This window comes from Gracilinanus agilis, chromosome 3 (assembly GCF_016433145.1).
Source record: "Gracilinanus agilis isolate LMUSP501 chromosome 3, AgileGrace, whole genome shotgun sequence".
Taxonomy (NCBI): Eukaryota; Metazoa; Chordata; class Mammalia; order Didelphimorphia; family Didelphidae; genus Gracilinanus; species Gracilinanus agilis.
The window spans coordinates 424821504-424845949 of NC_058132.1; the positions used below are offsets into that span (position 1 = coordinate 424821504).

The following is a 24446-nucleotide window of genomic DNA, read 5'->3' on the forward strand; positions in this document are numbered from 1 at the left end:
ATCTAAGGAATTATTACTGATGTTAACTTTCCCAGCTGGGTTGTAGCAAAAGAATGATTTCATACTTTTGACATCTTAGCATCACTGTTACTACCATTTGGAAAAAAAAAACTTCAAAGGGTAAAAATTTAACAGAAATCACACACACACAAAAAAAGTGGGCAGAAAAAAAAAATATATATATATACACACCATTCTAGAAAAATGTAGTTTGGTGCTTTCTTCTCTACTTTGAACTATAACACATATAATGTTATTTTAAAATATAGAGTCTATCTACTTCATGGTACTTGATATATATGTGCATATTTCTTCCAACTTTTTGTTCAAAAGTACGATTAGTATTATAATGAAAAACTAGTGCCATATGTATGATGTTCTTTTTATCTTAGCTTTCTGGTATTTTAAGTCCTAATACATTCCATCTTAAAAAACACAAATAGTACAAACTATAAGAAACACATAACTTTGAAAATCCATTCAAACACTATTTGTATTTGAGTGCTATATTTTCTGTTATAAACTATGGAGTATTGTTTTATTACAATTACTGAAGTTATTGTAAACTGACTTTTAAATCCTCCTAAAAAGCATTACAATTTAATTTCCCAAATCTTTTTTAACATTTGACTACTGTTAATAAAAATAATGGTATTAAGTGACTGATAGTTTATATGCTTCATTCATATCAACTCAAGTATTACTATTACTACTGTTGAACTTTGCTTCATTAAAATTTTGCACATATAATAAAACAATTCCACATGACCATAAGGTATAAAAATCTTTCTACTAAATGTCAGGATAACTCATGACTTTTCTAATGAGATTTAAACTCATTAGATACTAAAAGGATACTAAAACCTAAATCAATACAACAAAATATTAAATAATTTATTCCCTATAAACTGAACTTCAAGAACATGACAAATATTTAAGAATGTGACAAGTATTTAATGGAGTTTCAACAGAATATATGAGTTCAGTATAATCAAAACAAGAAGTCAGTTATAGTATTCCGTTAATTTCAACTCACTGTTAGCAGCCAAGATTTGAAAATTATAGTGACACCATGGAATGAAGAACTATACATACAATAACGATGATAAAAGTCCAATGCTAATAAATTTAAATTATGCTATAGGATCCCAGACCATAATACTTTGTTTTTCTGAAGTCTATTGAGGATTCTATCTTCTAACATCAGTTAATTTAATTCATCTTAAATCCAAGAAGTTCCAACCTTTATTTTTCTTCCATTTTTGTCTCTTACCACTTTTTTGAATTTTTAGGTTGGATTTCTTAAATATTCTGGAAAAAACTTCCAATTTCTTAACAAATGAATTTCTTAATTGTTAATTGTGTGTTTGTTCATGACTCCAAAGACTAAATGCAGTCTTGAATGTCCTATGACAAAGCTTACACATATATTGCCTTTTAAACGTGATTGCTGAAAGGGGTGGGGCATGATAAAAGAGAGTGTCTGATTCTTGGGGAACAAATAGTTTCTCAGTAGTGGATGGACTCTCAGATAAACCAGTAGGGCTATCAGGCTCTAAAGGCTGAATTTTGGGCAATGGTGGAGGCAGAGGTGGTGGCGATGGAGAGTGAGCTGGTGGGCATGACTCAGGCTCTTTACGTATAGATTCTTCTGTGGTCTGGGACATATGAGACTGGAAATGGCTCCAGAGACGAAAGTTAGTACGAAAAGCTTTGTTGCACACATGACAAATAAATGGTTTCACAGAGCACAAAAGTTCCTGGTGACGTTCTAACTGTTTATGCACAGTAAACATTTTCCCACACTTTTCACAGGGCCATACACCAGTGTCTTTATTACATACTGTCTCTTTTGGAACCAAATTAGTTCCAGATGCATCATTTTGAGTATCACCTGTGGGTTCTTCCTTGATCTGAAGTTTAAGTTGTTTAGAAACACTTAGATCTTCTGGGAGACATGAAGAGTCTTCTGAATCAAAATTTATTTGTTCTGAAGAATCACTGAATACTCCATCTTCTTTTGCAGTAACAAAATGGTTTACTTTATTAGATTCAGATTGAGCCTGTAGTTTTGAAGTACTAGTTACATCACCATTGTGGTCAAGAATAGGAAGAGAAAAATTTTCTGTTGGAGCCATAGTATTTTGATTATGAACTTCAACTTGATGGCGCCAAATACTAAAAGAAGATTTAAAAGTACGCATACATTCAAGACAAGTTAGTTTTTTATATTCACATTTACTTTCATGTTCATGTTTCAGGTCTGAGGAGAAGAACCTAAGGCTGCAATAAGGGCAAACTGTTGCATTTCTGCATAATCTTTCATGATTTCCTTGTTCTAAAAGAGAGGAGAGCTTAGCATTGCAGAGGTGGCACTGATAAGTCTCCTTTTCTAATGAACTTTCATGAGGAACATGTTCTTTTTGTTTGGTAATTTTATTTACTCCTAGTGGTTTTTCTCCTGGGTGCATTTTTATGTGTTGTTTAAACTGAGAAAGGAAACGGTATGCTTTCCCACAATAAGTACAAATGTATGCTCCTTTGGCTCTGGATCTTAAGTTCCTTTTGATGACTTGCTGTGCTTGTGTACTGGCTTGTCCTTGAAAACCTGATTTGCTACGCCTTAATTTAATGATCAGGGCCTTTTTAATTTCTCTTTCTCTCACTATATCAATCAACTTTCTTTGGAATTTCTCATCCAAGATTGCATGTGAACTGGAAGCTGGTGATGGATTCTTTACAATTCCATGTTGTGTCTGACAATGTGTCCAGACTTTGAAGTTTGTATGAAATCGTTTGTGACAAATATCACAAGCATAAGGTTTTTCTGGATTATGATACATATTAACATGACGATGAAGTCCTGCCGTAGATCTAAAAATTTTAAGGCAATGCTTGCATTTAAATTTTCTATTTGGTCTTGTTTCTTCCAACTCACTATATTCATCTTTACTAAAATCTGAATCTGGGAACTCAGCATCTAGGTGAGTAGGACTTGAGCTTTCTTCAAAATTATCCTCTGATCCAAGAGAACCATGCTCATTTACCTTCAGTTTTTTAAATGGTAACCTTCGGTCAGCTTGAAGTCTCCTTTTTGCTACAAGTCTACTTTGATGACTTTGATCATCTTCTAATTTAAAAGAAAAGTTTTTATTGACTGATGATGCTGCATCTCCTATAGTGACCCTGATTATTTCAGAAGGATCTGAAAGTGGACTACTAGGCTCAGTTTTTATCCGTACCTCTGTAACAGGTGAGGTAATCTCCCTTTCTGATGACTGAGAGGCACTGAAGGACCTAAGGCGATGTGGGTGTATGACTTGTGTCTGATTAACTAGCACTGTTTTTTCAGTAGACTCTTTCAAAGACGACTTTTGAGATGCAGCATTAAATATATTCTCTGGTGCATCATTTGTTGTTGAGGATGATCCTTGTGAGGTTTTCAAACTAACTGAAGAATACATAGGAACCTGACTATCCACTGATAATGATCGTCGGAGAAGACTCTTAACAAGTGGGCCACTTCCATCGATACTTTGGTTTCTAGGCCCTGTTCCACTAGAGGGGATTACTAATCCTAGTTTTGAGTAGTACAGTAAATTTCTGTCTTCTCCCTGACTGCTTCCTTTGCCAGTTTCTTGTAACAGATATGGCGCCTCTGACGAGCTACAAAGAGACAAAACAGATGGCTGTGGTTTTTTCAAAGACATTTCTGTAACTTTCTCTCTTAAGGGCTGACTATTTATTTCTTGTTTATCATCTGAAGTTTCTCTGTCCTGTAGGGGTTTTGAAGGCAACAGGGTATTTCTTTTTACCAAACCACTTCTAAACTGATCATCCAAAGATCCAGAAGGCTCAATAAGGTTGGTATAACCCAAAGAAATTTCCTTTGCCCACCTTCCTTCATTTAATGATAAATTGTGAAGTGGTTCAATTGGTTTTGTGACAAGTGGTCTACTAGTATTATTCTTGATTGCAATGTTAGGTGAAGCCTTTGAAGTATGGCTTAGGTCATGCTGAATTTGATTAGCATTCTTTCCCTGTGCTTCATTTCTGCTTTGACAAACAATAACACTTCTTTTTTGAAAGCCACTTTCATCTCCTTCTTGAAATATTTTTTTCTTACTGGGACATGTTGGAAAAGAGATCTGTGGTGTCTTGGAAACAATATTAGTAAGGAAAGAAATACCAAGACTATAGCCAAGTTCTTGCACAGCAGCAAGGCTGCTTTTCTCTACAAATAAAGATGAAGAGTAAATATAATTTAATACATTATCAAAAGCATCTGGTTCACAGAAGTCAAGTTGGAATACTGTTTGGGACTCATTTTCTTTATTTGTGAATAAAGTCTGAAAATATTCACTGCTGGCAGCCAAGACGTTTTTATGAGCTCGAAATTTTTGGTCTCCCACTATTAGAAGAACATCACAGAGCTGTCCTTTGAGACGCTCTTCATTTAGAGCGCTTAGAAGAGAAATGGCATGTGCTGGATTTATATAATGCAGAAGTCCCTCCATTGTTTGGATTTATCTGGAAAAAAAAATTGTATGAACAATCTTAAATATATTGAAAACACATTTACAAAATGTCATGTTTCTGATGTGAATAAGTTATATTTAAATTAATCATTAATACTGAAGAACTGATTAAAATAAAGATTTTTAAACAGGTATTTTAAGACAGAGGCTAAAATAAAGGTTTTAAACATTTATTTTAAGACAGAAGCTCCTTGAACTAAAGACTAAAAGAGGCATACCACACAAGATTTTTATTGCACAAATTTCTTTTAAAATATGCCCAATAATCTTCTTCATGGATTCATCATAATTAGAAGGGGAAAACCCACTTAAATTAGGAAAAAAAAAAGTCTAAACTATACCATTTAGGAAATATGGCTGATATTATCTTCCCCAAAAGTCTTACTTCTAACCCATATCCTGGCATTGGGTTGACCCTGGATTCTAAAAGGCAGCTAGGTGATTCAGTGGATTGAGAACCAGGCCTAGAGACAAGCAGTCTGGGCAAGTCATTGCCTATCCTTTAATACTCTTCTTCCTAAGATGGAAGGTAAGGGTTTAAAAAATAAAATAAATTAAGTAAAAGGCTATGGTAGTAGGCATGTAAACTGGCAGATTTTATTACATACTATATCTGTTTGTTTGGGTAAGTACAAATAGGCTTATCACTCGTGGGTTGGTCCCAAACTCTTCTGACAATGAAACAAACAAGAAAAGATAAAACTGGCTCAAATCTTACATGAGCTTTTTTCTTCTGAGGGAAAATAGCAGTTGTGGAAGTCAGAGGAAAAAGTATGAAAAATCAAAGGATTTAAAAATTTATAAATTTAACCTATTCACTTTCTACATGTTTATATTCTACGTATCAGCTCTTCATTCAATGATGTACAGAACAGGAACTGCATCATAGCAACACCGACTTTTTCTTTCTAAATGAAACTAGAGATTAAGAAGTTGCAGCTACTCTGACAAAGATTCAATTTCCCAAATATATAAGGAACTAAGTCAAATTTACAAAAAATCAAGTCATTCCCCAATCAACAAATGGCCAAGGGACATGAATAGTCAGTTTTTACATGATGAAATCAAAACTATCAATAAGCACATGAAAAAGTTTTATAAATTCCTCCTGATTAGAGACATGCAAATTAAAACAACTCTGAGGTATCACCTCACACCTAGCAGATTAGCCAATATGGCAACAAAGGAAAGTGATAAATATTGGAGGGGATATGGCAAAATTGGGACACATATATTGCTGGTGGAGTTGTGAATTGATCCAACCATTCTGGAGGGCAATTTGGAACTGTGCAAAGGGCTTTAAAAGAAAGCCTACCTTTTGATCCAGCCATACCACTGTTGGGTTTGTACCCCAAAGAGATAATAAGGAAAAAGACTTGTACAACAATATTTATAACTGTGCTCTTTGTAGTGGCAAAAAATTAGAAAAGAACTGGGTGTCCATCGATTGGGGAATGGTTGAACAAATTGTGGTATCTGTTGGTGATGCAATACTATTGTGCTAAAAGGAATAATGAAATGGAACCTCAAGGAATTGATGCAGAGCAAAATGAGCAGAACCAGGAGAACATTATAAACAGAGACAGATACACTGTGGCACAATCTAACGTAATGGACTTCTCTACTAGCAGCAATGCAATGACCCAGGACAAGTCTGAGGGACTTATGAGAAAGAATGCTATCCACATCAAGAACTGTGGGAGTAGAAACACAGAAGAAAAACATTTCTTTGATCACATGGTTTGACAGAGATATCATTGGGGATGTAGACTCTTAATGATCACTCTATTACAAATACTAATAATATGGAAATAGGTTTTGATCAATGATATATATAAAACCCAGTGGAATTGCTCGTTGACTACGGGAGGGGGGAGAGAGGAAGGGAGGGAAAGAACATGAATCATGTAGCCATGGAAAAATATTCTAAATTAATCTAATTAATTTTTAAAAATTAAATTAAAAACCATATCATCAATCACATAGTATGATAAGAATATGATTAGGGCTTTAATGTTAAAAGATCACTCTACTGCAAATATGAATAACATGGAAATAGGTTTTGAACAATGATACATGTATAACCCAGTGGAAGTGCTTGTCAGCTCTGGGGGGATCATGAATCATGTAACCATAGAAAAATATTCTAAATAAAAAAGATAAATATTTTTTAAAAAAGTTGTAGCTAAATGAAGAATGGTTCATGAGCTCTCCTACAAGAGGCACATAAAGGAAGTTAACAGTTGGTTTTGATATGTGTCCAAAGACTAGAAAATATAATTTTATAGGAAAGTTGGTTATATTGTTTTGCAGTACTCTTGATGAAAATAAGCAAAAGGGTTACAAAGATAATTGTAAGATCTGAGACATCCATTCTGTTAAAGACAAGGAAATAGAAAAATCCTGTGAAGAACTCAATAAGACCCTCCAAATTCAAACATGTGTTAAAATAGTCAGTGCCTTCAATGCAAAGAGATGAAAGGAGGCAAAAATTTTAGTGCAAAATGTGATTCTGAATAAAAAATCCAAAAGGACTGCAGAATACAGATATGCCTCACTAATATATGGTGAATACTTCCTTCAAGAAGAGAGTTGAGAGAAGAGAGTTGACAGAAGTTGGACCTGGTAAGCACCTAGTAAAATCACAAAAATGGAAACAAAAAACTAGGATAAAAATGTGACATTGAAAATGAGTAAGGGAACAGAAATTGGTTATCACTCTAATGAAGGCAAAATAAAATCTATTTCTAGGTACCTCAAGGGTAAGCATTTTACCTCAATTATTAAGCTAAGAATTATAGTTAGGTTTAATAATATAGCAATACTTATAATTTAGTAATAATAATTTAGTGATATAGTATCAGCCACATTGACCTAGTCATATAAATTCATTTTTTTTTAATTTTTTTAAATTTTTTTTATTTTAAACCCTTAACTTCTGTGTATTGACTTATAGGTGGAAGAGTGGTAAGGGTAGGCAATGGGGGTCAAGTGACTTGCCCAGGGTCACACAGCTGGAAAGTGTCTGAAGCCAGATTTGAACCTAGGACCTCCCGTCTCTAGGCCTGGCTCTCAATTCACTGAGCTACCCAGCTGCCCTATAAATTCATTTTTAAAATCTTATGAAGTAGAGCAGAAGTGTAAATACTGACTCAAAACAACAAGATGTTATGAAAAGAAGTTAAGCTAGATCATTCCTCAGTACAAAATGATGAAAGTAAATTTCTTTTTTTTTTTCCATTTTTTTTTTAAACCCTTGTACTTCGGTGTATTGTCTCATAGGTGGAAGAGTGGTAAGGGTGGGCAATGGGGGTCAAGTGACTTGCCCAGGGTCACACACAGCTGGGAAGTGGCTGAGGCCAGGTTTGAACCTAGGACCTCCTGTCTCTAGACCTGGCTCTCAATCCACTGAGCTACCCAGCTGCCCCCGAAAGTAAATTTCTTATAGTAATTCTCTCCACCAATGTCAACAGAACCACCACATTTGAACTCAATGTATTTTGTGAAGAAATAGAAATGACACCAAAGAAAACAAAGACAAAAAGCAAACAGATCAGTTGAAATATATACAAAGGAGGTCTGTGCTAAAGGTGACACAAATTTAAAGGAATTTCACAATCTATTTTCAAAATGTCTGATAAAAAGGAGGATTGTGGAAACAACGCAATTAAGAAAGTATCTATAACTAGCAAGTCATGTGCTTAACTTCTTATTTTTATAAAATCTTTGCAATAACACTTGTATGCCATCCTTTTTTTAAAAGTTTATCTTAATTTTATTCTACTAACAAATTTATACATAAGTTTTCCAAAGTTAAATGATTCATGTTGTCTCCCTCCCCTCTTCCCTCACCACTCCTGTAGTTGACAAACAATTCTAGTGGGTTATACAGGCATTATCACTCAAAACATATTTCCATATTATTCATTTTTGTAAGAAACTCACTCAACCCCAAAACATATATCCAAATAAACAAGTGATAAATCATATGTTTTCATCTGCATTTCTACTCCAACAGTTCTTTCTCTAGAGATGGATAGCATTCTTTTTTATAAGTCCTTCAGAATTGTCCTGGGTCACTATATTGTTAATATTTGATTGTTAGACATTTGATTGTCCCACAATGTTTGTTACTTCCTATGCTGCTATTCTGTTAAGAAAAAGTGAAAAGGCAACACATAAGCTTTCCCAAACTATATTGGTCCTAGACCAAATGCCATGCCCCTCCCCCGTAACAAGTGCCAGGCGCACCTCTCCCTACCCCCTTACCCCACACAGGGGAGGGAGGAAAAGCTCCCATTGGACTACTGAGTGAAGTGAGGAAAGCCCTCAGCGAGTATAGAAAGAGGGAGATGAGTGGTCTGAGTGCTCCCCTCCCTTCTAGCTCTCCTGCTTGTGAGCCATCCACTTTACCCTCTGTGAGCTCCCACTAGGCTGCTAGGCAGAGGGGTGAGGGATGTGAAAAAATGTCATCAGGCACAGGGGAGGGGAGCAGTTCCGCCCAAGTCTGCCTTTCCAGTGGGGGGTGGGGGGCAGGGACTCTCTGCAAGTTTTCACAGACATTTGTCACTGAGGGACCAGCAAAGTCTTCCTATCTATTCCTTATTACTTATAAGATTAAGTGGACCAAACCCTATATTATTAGACTAATGCCCGGCCTTGTGATCTACATCATCGCCACCAGGGATTTATAACAAGGAGAAGAATCAACTACTCAATCAATAAAGATTTATTAAGTACTTACTATGTGCCAAGATGGTGTGGTTACTGTTCTAGAGCCAGACCTCCTGAAGAATGAAGTCACAAGTGGGTCTTAGGAAGCATTGCTAACAATAAGACTAGAGGAGGTGACAGAATTCCATCTGAGCTATTTAAAATCTTAAAAGATGATGCTGTTAAAGTGCTATGTTCAATGTCAGCAAATTTGGAAAACTCAACACTGGCCACTGAATAGAAAAAAAGATCAATTTATCTTCCAATCCTAAAGAAAGGTAATGCCAAAAAAATGTTTAAATTACCAAAAATTGAGCTTATTTCACATGCAAGGAAGGTGTTCTTAAGATTCTGCAAGCTAGGCTTCAGCAAAATGTTAACTGAGAATTACCAGTAGGACAGGCTGATTTTTGAAGAGGCAAAAGAACTAAAGATAAAATTGCTAAGATTTTCTGGATTCTAGAGAAAGCAAAGAAGTTCCAGAAAAATATCTACTTCTGCTTTATTGACTACATTAAAGCTTTTAACTGTGTGGATCACAACAAAATGTGCCAAATTCTCAAAGAGATGGGAATAGCAGATCTTGTCTCCAGAGGAACCCATATGCAAACCAAGACATAATAGGAAGAACTGAACATGGAACAACTGATTGGTTTAAGAATGGGAAAGGAGTACAACAAGGCATACTGCCACCTTACTTATTTAACTTCTGTGCAGAGAACGTCATGAAAAATGCCATGCTGGATGAATCAAAATCCAGAATTAAGGTTAAAATATCAACATCTTAGATATGCAGATGATATAACTCTGATGACAGAAAGTGAAGAAGAATGAAGAAGACTCTTGATAACGGTGAATGAGGAGAGTGTAAAAGTTGGCTTTAAGCTTAACATAAACAACAACAACAAAAACAACAACAAAAAAAAAGCTAAGATCTAGGCAAATGGTCCCAACGCTTCCTGGCAAACAGGGAAAGAAGAAATGGAAGCTTTATGAGATTTTATATTCTTGGGTTCCAAAATTAAAAGGCATTTGTTCCTTGGAAGGAAAGCTATAGTGGATCTGGAAAGCATATTAAAAAGCAGAGACATTACTTTACTGACAAAGGGCCATACAGTCAAAACTATGGCTTTTCCAGTAGTAAGATATGGCTATGAGACTTGGACTATAAGGAAAGCTGAGAATTCCAAAATTGACATTTTCAAATTGTGGTACTAGAAAAGACTTTTGAGACTCCTTTGAACAGCAAGGAAATCAAACCAGCTAATACTTAAAGAAATTAATTCAAGCTATTCATTGGAAGATCAAATACTGAAAGTGAGACTTACATATTTTGGCTACATAATAAGAAAATAATTTACTGGAAAAGACCTGAAGTTGGGAAAGATTGAAGGCAAAAGAAGAAAGGGATAGCAGAGATTGAAATGGGTAGATAGTGTTATGGAAACAATGAATATGAACTTGTAAAGACTTCAAGAGATTGTGGAGGATAGAACAATATGTGCCAGGCACTGTGCTAAGCACTGATGATACAAAAAGAGGCAAAAGACAAGTCTCCACCCTCAGAAAGTTTACAATCCAGTGGGAAAGATCATATGCTAACAAATATATGTACAACAATGTATATACAGGATAAATAGAGAATAATTAACAGAGAGAAGGCACTAGAATTAAGAGGGTGGAGGAGGGTTTCCAGTGAAAGATGGGATTTTGATTTGAATTTTAAAGAAATCAGACAGGTCAGTAGGTAGAATGGAGTTAAAGCAGTCCGTGCATGGATGACAGACAAAGAAAATATACAGAGCCAAGAAATGAAATGTAAAATAGCCAGGAAACCAGTGTCAATGGACTGAAAAAATAGGTAGAGAAATTAGGTTTAAGGAACTAATGAAAACCAAACTTTCTTATACCTTACTTTTCTGTTAGGTGGAAGGCATCTAACACCCTCAACAGTTTTGTATGCTATATTTTATATATACAGCATACCTTACCTTCTGCCTTAGAATCAATTCTGTGTATAGGTTCTAAGATACAAGAGTGGTAAGGGCTAGGCAATGGGGGTTAAGTGACTTGCCCAGGGTCACATAGCTGGGAAGTGTCTGAGGCCAGATTTGAACCCAGGACCTGGGTCTGCTCTCAATCCACCAAGCTACCCAGCTGCCCCCTTCGTAGCTACATATAAAAGAATCTACAATTTTGATTCTTTAGGATATATTTCATGAAAACAAAAACATTGAAATCCATAGTCAACCTACTGCCCAACATAAACTGTGAGCACAAAAGGTAGTACTGGAGAGTATATGGTACTCTCCAATAAAAGGTAGTATATGTCTAGAAAAGGAGATGTGGTCAGTCAAGAAGGTATATAATAGATGGAAAGCATTTGTACTGTTCTGATACAATGTACTATTAAACTACCAGTGCTTAAAATAAGGGAAGAGGATAAAGGAAGGTAACATATAATAGTATTATTTCTTATACAAGTTTAACTGATATGAAACAAACATTACAATGCAATGGTAAAAAGAATCCTAAAGCCAACAACCAGAAAATGTCTTGACCTACTTGCCATATTGAGAGACATGTCAGTGAAGGATAACACTAGTTTAAAATTTGTTAATAATCAAGAAATACAGTGGAAGAACATTAGCAGTATTGGTTCAGGAAAGTGAAGAGCTGCAAAAGGGAAAGTAACAGCAGAAACTCTGGAGTGGGGCCGAAACCAGAATATCCCAAGGAAACTCATAATTAAATATATGCTCATTTCACTGGATACTTTCTATCTATTTTTATACTCCCTGAAACACCTTTCTAGTTCCTCAACTTTTATTCATTTCTCATGACCTTCTCTTCTACTCCACCAGAACTGCATACAAGAGACAGTATCCTTAATCTTGCCAAGACCCACAAGAGGTCGACATCTATGTTCATAAACTCTAATTACCTAATCATAATCTGTTGTCATTTAGCCTTTCCCTCAGCCTTGCAATTCCCAAACCTTCATTCTCATGACTTCTAATCCCTCTACCCTTCAATTCTCTCAGGCCATCACAGCTACATTCTCATTCCTTCCCTATATTCTTTATCTTAATCTTTTAAGAACCAGTTCAACTTTATATAGTCCTCTTCCCTGAAGTTCCTTGCCCTTTTATCCTATTGAAGATCTTGCCCTGCTATAAATTCCACCATCTTCTGCGTTCTCTTATATTCATATGATGCTGAGCAAAGCTGGAAAAAATCAGGGAATAGTGCTTGTCTGGGTCCACTACTTATGTTACATAATCTCAACTGGGTCAAGATAATCTTAATCAATTTATTATTCCACATCTCTTCATTATCACCAGAGCCTACTTTAAGTCTTTTCATTCCTCCTCAAGCTTCATATATATAGCTCCTCCTTCCACTGCTTTATCAGCTGAAACGTTCATGCACAATTCACTAGGAAAAAAAGTTCATCCACTGAGTTTCTTCTCTCTAGCTGTTCATTTCACATCACTGATGTTTTCCAATATCATCAGTTCCTTCAATCCATTTCATAAGAAGTGACTGTTTTCCTTATCAAGTTAACCCCTCTTTACCAAGTGATTCCATTCCATCCCATCTTCTCCAGCAGACTATCGGAGTCATTTCTTCTCATGTGCTGCTGTTTGTTGCCCAATTATTTTAGTCATGTCTGATGCTTTGTGAACCTATTTGAGATTTTCTTGGCAAAGATACTGGAGTGATTTGCAATTTCCTCCTGCAGCTCATTTTACAGATGAGTGACTAAGGCAAATAGGGTTAAATGACTTGTCTAGGGTCACCACTAGTATCTAGGGACATATATGAAATCAAGTCTTCCTGATTCTACTGTGACATTTAGCTGCCCAACACATGTACTAATCTTCATCCATTGTCTTCCTCAGCCCTCTTAAATCTTTCCAGATTTTCTATGTCTTTCCTGAAATGTGTCAGGCAACATTGAAGACACCACTCAAAATATGATCTCCTATGCTGAATACTAAATGTCATTCTTAAAGTAGCCTATGTTTGAATTAACTTTTGTGGCTGCCATGTGATACCATTGATGCATATTGATTACCTCATAACAATCTATACTCTGCAGTTGTTTTTTTTTACCCTCCAAAGCAGGTTATTTTAAATTTATCATTTTTATTTTAAATCTAAATAAATTTAAATTAAATTTATTTTAAAATTACATTTGGTTAGGAACTTGACAATCATTAAACACAAACATTTAAGTATACAAAAATTACATTTAAAACTGTGTATCTACCTAAGAAAAATTAATTGTAATGCTGTGTCATTTAATTTTTTATATTAACTTATATATAAAGATTTGCTTTTCCTGTCCAAGCTCAAAATAAGTTTCTCTGACAGCTCTAGAAATGTCCTTCCTCTGAGGTATCTGTTAAATTGGGATGCCCTGTGCAACCAGGAGTTTGAGTTCTATTTTCTCTGTAAACAAAATCTACCCTAAACCAGATACTCCCTAGGGGCTATGAGCTTTTGCCCTTGGTCCTTGATATTGAAGTATAGGGTAATATGGTCTGTGAAGGTGAGTCTGACAAAAACAAGCTTGATTTTTCCCCTTTGGATCAATAAGGGCTACTAAAGTCTCATAACAAGGCTACTTTCTAAGCTATCCTCCCCTCTGAATGATGAGAGAGGAGCCAAAAGCTCTTAAATCCATCTCCACATTGTGTCCACTTGGAATCAATTTCTGATATTCAGGGGAGGGCCAAATAATGAGTTGTCACAGGAACAGCAGGAGCATTTAAGAAGGCCCAGGACCCTGCATCTTTGTTTTTGATAACCAAGGGAATCATTGAACTTTATTGATTACTGCTAGCCTTGTCAATATATTAATTTTTCATATCCAGAAACTCATCTCTTAGAATTTTATCTGTTACATATCACAGTTTATTCTTTTTCTAGTTTTAAAAAATATTTATTTAATAGAATTTATTCTCAGGTATCTCAGCCCCTTCTTATTCTCTCTACACTGTAGAAGGTATCAACAAACAAAAAGATATGTATTCATAGATTGTGTCTTTCATGTTTCTATTTTTCAGTTCATTCTCTGGAGATGGATATTCACAAGTTATTTTTCAAATATTAATTTTATAGTTGTATATAATGTTCTCTTGGTTCTACTTGTTTCACTCCTCATGTAGATCTTTCCAAGTTTAAAAAAAATTTTAATCTGCTTTTGTTTCTTATGGTACAGTAACATTCTATTACAATCATATAAATTTATCTAGCCATTCCCCAACTGATAGACATCCTCTCAATTTCCAGGTCTTTGCCACCACAACAGCTTATTACTTTTAAGTACACATCAACTTTAACATGGTAGTACCAACACTGTCCTTCTTTGTTTTCCATCTATATTTTGTGTATTTTTAGGGCATTTAGTTGACACTCTTTTTTTTCTTTTTTTAACATCACTACTATTGATTTCTGTATGAACTAGAAGAATTTCCATAAATTGATGCAGAGGGAAATGAGCAGAACCAAGAGAATATAGTACACAGAAAGTGAAACATTGTGGAACAATCTAATGTAATGGACTTTCCTACTAATAGCAATACAATGATCCAGGACAGTCCTGAGGGACTTATGAGAAAGAATGCTATCCACATCAAGAGAAAGAACTGTGGGAGTAGAAAAACAGAAGAAAAACATATGACTTATCACTTGTTTATATGGGTACATGATTTGGGGCTTTGGTTTCAAAAGACTGACCTACTGTAAAAATGAATTAATATGGAAATAGGTATTAAGTGATAACATTTGTATAACCCAATGGAATTGTTTGTTGGCCTCCAGAGAGGAAGGGGAAGTGGAAAGGGAAAGAAAATGCATCATGGAAACATAGGAAAATATTTTAAAAAAGAAAAAAATCACTACCATTACAATTCTTAATGAATTTTTTTAGTTTGGATCCAATGTATAATTCAATTCAATAAACATTTATTAAATATTTACTGTGTTTACTCTGCTACACCCTGGGGATACAAGGATGAAAATCAAACGGTTGCTGCTCTAAGGAAACTTCCTATCTACTGGAAGTATAATATGTACATAAATAAGAAAATACAAGAATATATGTAAAGTAATTTTAAGGGATAGAAAAGCACTAACTGAAGGGGTAGGGGGCAAGATGAGTTGGGGGAAATAAGGAGAGACTTTTTAGGAGGTGCTACTTTAAAAAAAAAGAAAATTAGAGATTCCACAAAGTAAAGGTAATGAGAGATTCTACAGTTCTACTGTTAAAGGAAGGAGTTAAAAGATATTTCTAGTGTAAGAAATAGGGGAAATAGAAAAACTAAAAATGTCCAAATTGTGAGTGCATTTGTTAAAGTTGGCAGGCATTTCCAAATACAATTTGATTTAACCCAGAAGACTTAAGCAAAATGCAAATGTTAATTTATTATACATCTGAATCCAGAGAACTGAAAATGTGCATCATAATCTTTATTAAGGAGAACTATAATCTCTAAATAACACTGAAATTTATTTCAAATATTATATTTAGAATAGAGAACTTTTTGGCAAAATACATAGGGGAAATACAGCTTTCTTCTGAAAAAGTATCTAAAATACTACATTAGGTCATATTTTCTCAGCCTGTCTTCTGACATCAGAATAATATCTGCTATTAGGATGCATTTTCTCAAGATTATCTTCTGAAAGTCTGTATAAAAGCATCACAGAATGAAGAATTTTAAGGCCTTTATAAAATGTCTCTTCATAATATACTTGGCATTCGTTCAATATCAGTTCAACTAAATGTTTAGTGAAAAAGACAATATCAAAAACTTTAATAAAGATATTTAATTAGGTAGTTTAAATATTCAAAATGGAAGTCTTTTACTTGGAAATATAAATGTTCTATATGTGTATTCTCTAATATGCCACTATATATATGATCGGCACTAGGACCAGGGTCCCCTCTCTCTCTTTCTCTGGATTAGTTTTCTCTGAAAGATAACTGTGAGAAGAAAAACTCTGGCTCAGGCTTTATGCCCCCACTGTGATAAGAAAAAGACTATGATGAGAAAGAAATCCTTGTTTGGACTTTTTGATTCCATTATGATAAAAATAGGGCATTGCCCTAATCTCTATTCTGAGTTTCCAGACATTATTACTGGAAGCCACACGGTCACATCACCTACAAAATCAAGTTAAAAAAGAAGCCATATAATTTGGAACTATACCCAAAGAGCACTAAAAGATTGCCTGCCCTTTGATCCAGCCATACCACTGCTGAGTTTATACCCCAAAGAGATCATAGAGAAAAAGACTTGTACAAAAATATTTATAGTCACTCTCTGCAGTGCCAAAAAAAACTGGAAAACAAGGTGATGCCCTTCAATTGGGGAATGGCTGAACAAATTGTGGTATCTGTTGGTGATGGAATACTACTGTACTCAAAGGAATAATGAACTAGAGGAATTCCATGTGAACTGGAATGACCTCCAGGATTTGATGCAGAGTGAAAGGAGCAGAACCAGGAGAACACTGTACATAGAGACAGATATACAGTGGTAAAATTGAATGTAATGAATGTACTTCTCTACTAGCAACAATGCAATGATCCAGGACCACTCTGAGGGAATTATGAGAAAGAATGCTATCCACATTCAGAGGAAGAACATGGGTGCACAGGGATATAATTAGGGATACTGACTCAAAATGAACATCCTAGTGCAAATATCAATAATATGGAAATTGGTCTTGATCAATGACACATGTTAAACCCAATGGAATTGTGTGTGGGCTATGGGAGGGGGGTGGGAGGAGGGGAGGGATAGAACATGAATCCTATAACCATGGAGAAATGTTATAAATTAATAATTTTTTTTAAAAAGCCATAGCTTCAATATGACCTGTTGGCAAGTGTATCTTCCTCTCCTGCTTTTTTTTTAAATTCCATTTTCCTATGTTTCACATTTTATACAAGATAGCTGAAGCTGATGGCCTGGGCTTACTGACTTTTGTATACAATCAGTTGAGCCTGCATCTTGAACTAAATAAAAATACAGTTAGTTATCTTTGCATCATTGATTCAGTGACTGGCAGCAGTACTTAATTAAAGGACCTTCAGAGACTGTGTAGATTCAATCAAGATTAAATTTTCCAATCCAATAACTTCAGCACACATGAGGTAGATTTTGCTTAATGAGATTTATAAGCAGGAAAAATTGATAGACCAATAAAGCTGTAGTCCTATCAAGAAAAATTGCAGTCAGTATTTTGAGTATTTATTTAAATGTTTATTTGTTATTTGTAATTACTATATTGCCCTGGCTACCCTCCTTGTCTAAATTCTTTGGTAGTCCCAGTCTGGTCTCATATAAATTTTGAGAGATCATCATAATCCTTATACTAAGATATAAATTTGATGGCTCAGTTCCACATTGAATTAGGATCCACTGATTATGAGATCTCTTGTTCTAGTAACTCTGGTCTGGTTCTGGTATTTTTGATTTGTAATAATAGGCAACAGATTCTGAAGCTAAATTATTCCTAATGTAAGGATGGAATTTGTGCAAGGGGGATGGAACAAATGGGGCCAGAGAAGGAGTTACTGACAGTGTATATTCAGCCCCAGGGGAGAGCTGGAAGAGAGTCCCGATACGGACTTTCTCTATCCCCCTTTTATCAAACAATGGTTACTGGCTCTTTTTATTCTTATAGTTTTGGCAGAGCCAGCTTAGGTAAAGTGCCTACATAACTCCTGTAGGAAAAAAAAAAGCCTCTGTTTGAACCAGACAGAAGCCATTTTTCTCCTATCTACAGTATAGCAAAGTGGACAAACTTAGACAAGCAAAGAAAATTTAAAGGCACGGTACCATAGAAATTTTACATTCAAACTGGTACAATGGATACATCAATGCAGAAAACAATTTGTACCATGATGGGAATCCTTACATTACTATACAACTTTTCAACTATGATTTATAATTTCTGGTTGGTAGTGATTCCAGGCTATATAATAGAAATATGTGATTCCTGCCAATGGTTGAAGCTAGAAATAGGTCATTTGCTTTCATACCAATCACAATTGCAATAATCATCTCATTCCTCCACTTCTATTGGTCCTTAAAGAATTTAGTGCACAAATTGCTAGGACACAAGGATGATAGCACTGTATTGATAATGACATTAAGAAAGGAAATAGCAAAGTTACTTGAAGAGAATGCTCAACTGAAAGGGATCACAGCAGGGAACAAAATAGAAATAACAATGCAAACAACTGTGGCACATACAGACACAGCAAACAAAATAGAGGAAGGGGCCACAGCACCAGCAGTACCAATATTACCAATTGATCACACGATTTTGCAGCCAGATTCCAGATTTCTCCATATAAAAAACATAAACCATTCACTGCTGCAGATCTAGACACCCTAAAACAACAAATGCCTGCCTTTTTTTTTTTTTAAATCCCTTCAAGGTCATAAAAGAATTTAAGAGAGCATTAAGACTTTTTGATCCCACATTTTCGGACATTGAAATTCTTCTTTCTGAATTATTTACATCAGCAGAAAAAGCACAATTTACTGAGGAGACCCAAAGGAATACAAACTTAACATCTCGGCCACAATATTACGAAGATCTAGAATTAAACAGTCATCAAAACTTAGTATACCTAAGAAGAGCTAGGGAAGATCTTGTAGAAGCTATGAAATCCTTTCCTAAGAGTCCTGATTCCTGGGGAAAATTTAAAAAGACAAGAGATAAATGAGCACCCCTCAACATATTTAGATAGGCTTGTCGAAGCTAGGGAAACGATTTTAGGATTCCAAGACTTAAATGAACCCAACTTGCAGCACATAAGGATACAGTTTACTAAGGGCAGTTCCCTACCAATTAGGACATACTTTAATTTACACTGTCCAGGATGGGAATCACTAAGTTTGGAAGACCTACAAAAAACTGCTGCATAGATTCACTTGGGAAATCAGGAAGCCAAAGAATCCATTAGAGAAAAAGACGATATCATAAAAGATTTAAAGGAGCAATTAAAAGAAGCTAAATCTACCATCAAACAAAAAGAGTTAGAGGAAATAAAAAACCTGTCAGCCCTACACGCCTATAAAGCCAGACCTTAGTACCAACAACCCAGACAAACTAGCAATAACTTTAATAATAATACAAAGTGTTTTCTTTGTCGGAAATTAGGGCATATAATGAAAAATTGTCACCTCAAAACCCAACTTAACAGCAACAACAACAAAAGAAGCAATTACAATAATACATATACAAATTCTAGATATAACACTCACAAGAGAGAAAACAAATGTTGTGATCACGATTGTGCATCATCTAGTCAGCATGCACCTGACCAGGAGACTATGCAAAAATACAAAGCGCAGGACGAAAAACCACATTATTCCCAAGTACTAACGGAAAAACATGATACCTTATGATGCCAGGAAACAGACATAAAAACCATGATATAAGAGACTTGGGCACGGAAATACACTATGGATATGGAAAAGCAAAGATTAAATCTAGGGATCAAATAGAAGAAGAGAATCAAATGATCAGGGATATAATAGAAATCAAAAACAGAATTTATGGGATAAAAGACAATAATTCAAAGAGAAAGGAGAAAAATACAAATGCATTTACACCAGACTTTAAACCAAACATAATGACTATATCAATAACAAATGATAAGGAAATTGCAACATGCAAAGTACCAGTAACAACAGATTTAAACTTAAAATCCTCAACACTTAACGACAAGAATGTTCCAGATATACAAGATCCTAGAACATACACAAAAAGATCAACTAATGACAAATCCAAATGCACAGTTCAAGAGATAAGCTTAAATGTGTGTTCTGAGCAGTTTCACACACGGATAGGCAATGATATGAAAGAAACTGCAAAGCAACTTACGATACAGACCTTTGGGAAGGAAAGACAATTATCCTTAAGCACTGACACAAGCAAACCTCCAAGAGACTTGGCACATGAAAAGGTTAACAGAGAAAAGAATTGCATTGACATACTAGGACATTCAAACTTAAACCCAACAGTAAAAGACTTTGAGACAAAAAAATCTCTGAGAAAAACCTTGATTCAAAAACTTCCAAACTTACAAGCTTGTGTTACTTCAGGAATGCCTCCACCTGGAGAGAACTCTGTTAAATGATTAACAGATAACCAAATAGAGGATTCACTCACACAGAACAATGAATCAATCCAGAAAATAATACAGCCACGCCAGGGTAACAATCAAAATAAAAACATGTTAATGCCATACAGAAATAACAATGTAGGGGAAGCATATGCATTGCAAGATCAAAATGCATTACAATCTGAGGGTCCAAAGCCAGAATAAACAGTAGTCACTTTACAACAGGAAGGGGACATGGAATATACAGAAATAGAGGCTCCGATGATTCATGTGACTCAAAAAACAGAAACAACTGAACCCATGAACCAAATCAACCAAGACACAGAAAATAATGGACTACACATGACTAGCATGCTACCAGAAAAATGACTTAGCAGATATGGACATCGAAGTAATTTTAGCATTAGATGTAATTAATACCAAGCCATCGCAACCATACCCTGTTTATACTGACTCTGATGACATGAGTTCTGATGATGAAGAGGAAATGAAAAGACTATATTGAGAAGCAAATGTACCTGTAAATCAGGGTACCAGACATAGGCATTAAGGAAAGATGTGAGTGGCTATGTTTCACACATGTACTGGATGGCTAATCCATCAAAAGTACAGAACACCTAAAGAAAAGTCTAAATACAGAAGGATTACAAACAAAATGTGGAGTAGACTGTAGAAATGAAAACAGTATATAAATGGAATCAAAGCAATATTGGATTGCTAGTTCCACCAACAGAGAACATTATCCCTCCAAAAGGAAAGCATATGTAACTGGATATTGATCCACAAAACCTAGCCAAGTCATTGCAAAACACAAAATCATTGAAAAAACATCTGAAAGTGCATATAACATACACACATAAACAACTGATTGACATCACTGACAAAGCATCACAATCCACACTGTTCCTGCATCCGGACCAGAGAGCCCATCTGAAAACATGTACGACAACAGACAACATGTGACAGAGGAACAGAGAAGGGGAAAAGAATAAAGAGAAGAAAAGGAAATTGGGGAAAGCACCAAGAAGAAAGATGCAAGGAAAGAGTACTTGAAAAAACATTATGAAAAAACTTTTGAACTTTGCAAAAATGGACAATTGCACAAAGAAGAGGACAGAAGGAAACAGTTTACGTAAGACTATGGTGCGGTCATAGCACAAAAACATAAATTAACCTCACACTTTAGGGAAAATGCAACCACAGTACATACCATCAAGATACAAGAGAAATCTACAGACAACTTGAAGAAAATTGACAACTTTGAAAACAAGGATGAGTATTTTGCATACACAGTATGACACAAAACAAAACACAAAACTGATATCTAGTCAAGACCTCGTGTAAATAAGCGAGTGTCTGAAGATTGTGTAAATACAAAATGTATATAAGTCTATGATGTAAATAGTTGCATGTTCCATAAGATTTTAACCACATAAGAAGATCAAACGATTTTCTTGTCTGATTAACATTAATATGCAGGACCAATGTTTGTAAAATTGTATAATAGTGTAAATAATGTAAATTTTATACATACCTGTAACTTGGTTGGAAAAGTAGAGTAGAATTGTAAATAATAGTCCCTAACCATGTAGATACCATAGCATACTAACAATTTAACAGATAATTAGAACACTAGACATAGGGAAAGTGCAGAAAGGGCTAGGGAAGTTCAAAGTTTTTAGCAAGCTAAGTGCAGGGAAAGCATAAGAATAAAATATACATAAGTGTTGTTGGATAGATAACTAAGAATACTAACATACTAAAATAGATTCTCAATATAAAAATTAACATTTCATTTAAAACATACGTAGTTTAAGCATAATTTATTAACAGCTAAGAATAATAAGATAATTATATTGCATTGATAGACATACATTAAAAGTAGAAACAAGTTAAAATTCTGTTAAAATAATAAATGGGTTAAATAATAACTTACAAGAGTTTAAGGATAAGAAAACTGTTACACTGTAAACTTGGACATTGTGTTCAATGGAAAACTTTTCTTGTTACAAAATTGTTTTACACCCTGTAAATATTGTTATATAAAATGCAACCCTCATCCCCCTCCTACCAACCTCTCCAAAACCTGTCTTAGAATAGGAATAGATGGAAAATTATTATAGTGATAAGACAAGATAAGGATTTATTATTTTGGAGGGAGGGGGAATATAAGATAGGAATAGAAATAGTGATACATGAATTAAGTGGGACACACAAAACCAGAATACGGTAAGGATGGGATTTGTGCAAGGGGGATAGGACAAAAGGAGCCAGAGAAGGAGTTGCTGACAGTTACTGACAGTTGAGAGAAGAGGGAACTCTGAGAAGGAGACTCAGAGAGGAGAAGGAGAGGAGAGGGCTTCTAGTAGAGGACTGTGAAGAGAAAGGAGGTGGACAACCCAGCTCAGTTCCAGTCCTGAGGGCTTCCTGAGGATCTTTCTTTGGAAACTGAAACCCTGATTCCCTGATCAAAGCCATTCCATCACATCTCACCCATCAAGACTCCAACCATCAAGTTAGCTAAGTTTTGGGACCCCCTTTTGGGAGTGATCTCTTAGTCTCCTTCTCCCATTACCCAACCTTGCTGAGAGATGCCCTTTCGGTCAAAACTTACAATTATAGAAAATGATAGAAACAGAGAAATAGAAATAGAAATAGGAGAATTGGCAGGGGAGAAGCTTAGAAGTTGGAATCATTGGGTTTCCCACCTAAGTGATGGACCCCATAGGAACAGCAAAGAGGGAACCCCCAAATCCCTCTGCCCTTCACCCCTTTCCCCAATCCTTGATTTGCAAATAATAAAAGCCATTCATCAGTCAGATGGTGTTCCAGAGTGCCTGAAAGACAACAAGGGAGAGGGGAACCACAGCTTGGTCTGGCTGCCTCCATCTTGAAGTAGACCACCTGCTGTGAATTTAACTGATGGGGGGGGGGGATGTAAACCCCGTCCTTATTCAGGATTGGATTGGAGTACCACATACCTCCTCTTATAGGGAAGCCTCGCCCCCAACTCCTGAGGGGTGGCACAACCATCCAAGTCATCCAGTTTCAGGGTGACCCCCCCCCATTAACGTCTCTCAGTGTATATTCGGCCCCAGGGGAAAGTTGGATAAGAGACCCAATACAGACTTTCTCTGTCCCTCTTCTATCAAACATTGGTTATTGGCTCTTATTATTATTACACTAACCAAATATATTTTTGATGTAGGACTTCTGGTATGATTGAACTTTGTTCATATTTATTTTAAATAGTTTAACTACATATCTATATCTATGGGCATATGTTTATATATGTATCTCATTAAACATCTATAATATTAAAATATATAATAAAGAATATCAACAGAATAAACATTAATGTTATATACTATATAATTCTATGCTATATGTGTACTTTTATATAAATATATAAATACTAAATTTATATATAAGTATATAAATTCATATGTATCTGGTTAAACTCTGTTACATACTCACACAGAAAGAGTAGAGTAATATGATCTAAAATCTGCAGGGTGTTAATCTAAGTCCCCAGTCTCTATGGACTTTGATTAAAGCTTGAACAATTTTCAAATTGCATTCAAATCTCTTTCTGTGAAAACACGCACACACACACATACACACACACACACATACATGCTTTATCTGTGCTTTCAGTTATTCATGGTCAACCCTAAGTGCTAGAAAGTCCTGAAACCATGAAATGTGGCAGTGTTCCATATCTTTCAGTTTATTTTTATTTTTTTGATGGAAGAGTAGGTGGCAGTGAAGTGCTAAGTTGAGAGGCAAGAATGGAGAAAGGGTAATTCTTAGAAAATATACCTGCTAAATATGGGGGGCCCTGCTGTGATGGTATGTGTCTGCCTGTCTTTCTGTTTGTGTATATGTAAACAGATACATATATAAACACATGTATATATTTAACAGTTTAATAAACTACACACATAGATATTTATGTGTGTGTAGGTATGTATGTATGAATATATATGAGAGAGATAGAGCCTAAATACAACATCAACTGATCCCCCCCAGGT

General features: G+C 35.3%; 1 protein-coding gene across 4 annotated transcripts in view; it reads right to left on the bottom strand.

Annotated features, from left to right (window-relative positions):
* Positions 1-1355: 1355 nt before the first annotated feature.
* The window catches only part of ZBTB21 (zinc finger and BTB domain containing 21), a 59981-nt gene continuing 36890 nt past the window's right edge, over positions 1356-24446 (bottom strand). For 3 of the 4 annotated variants that reach the window (XM_044670319.1, XM_044670320.1, XM_044670317.1), the window contains one exon: positions 1356-4530. In XM_044670319.1, the coding sequence (XP_044526254.1) occupies positions 1356-4517 (3162 nt within the window). In that variant the 5' untranslated portion in view covers positions 4518-4530. The remainder of the gene's footprint in view (positions 4531-24446) is intronic. The other variant, XM_044670321.1, reaches the window with a different exon arrangement.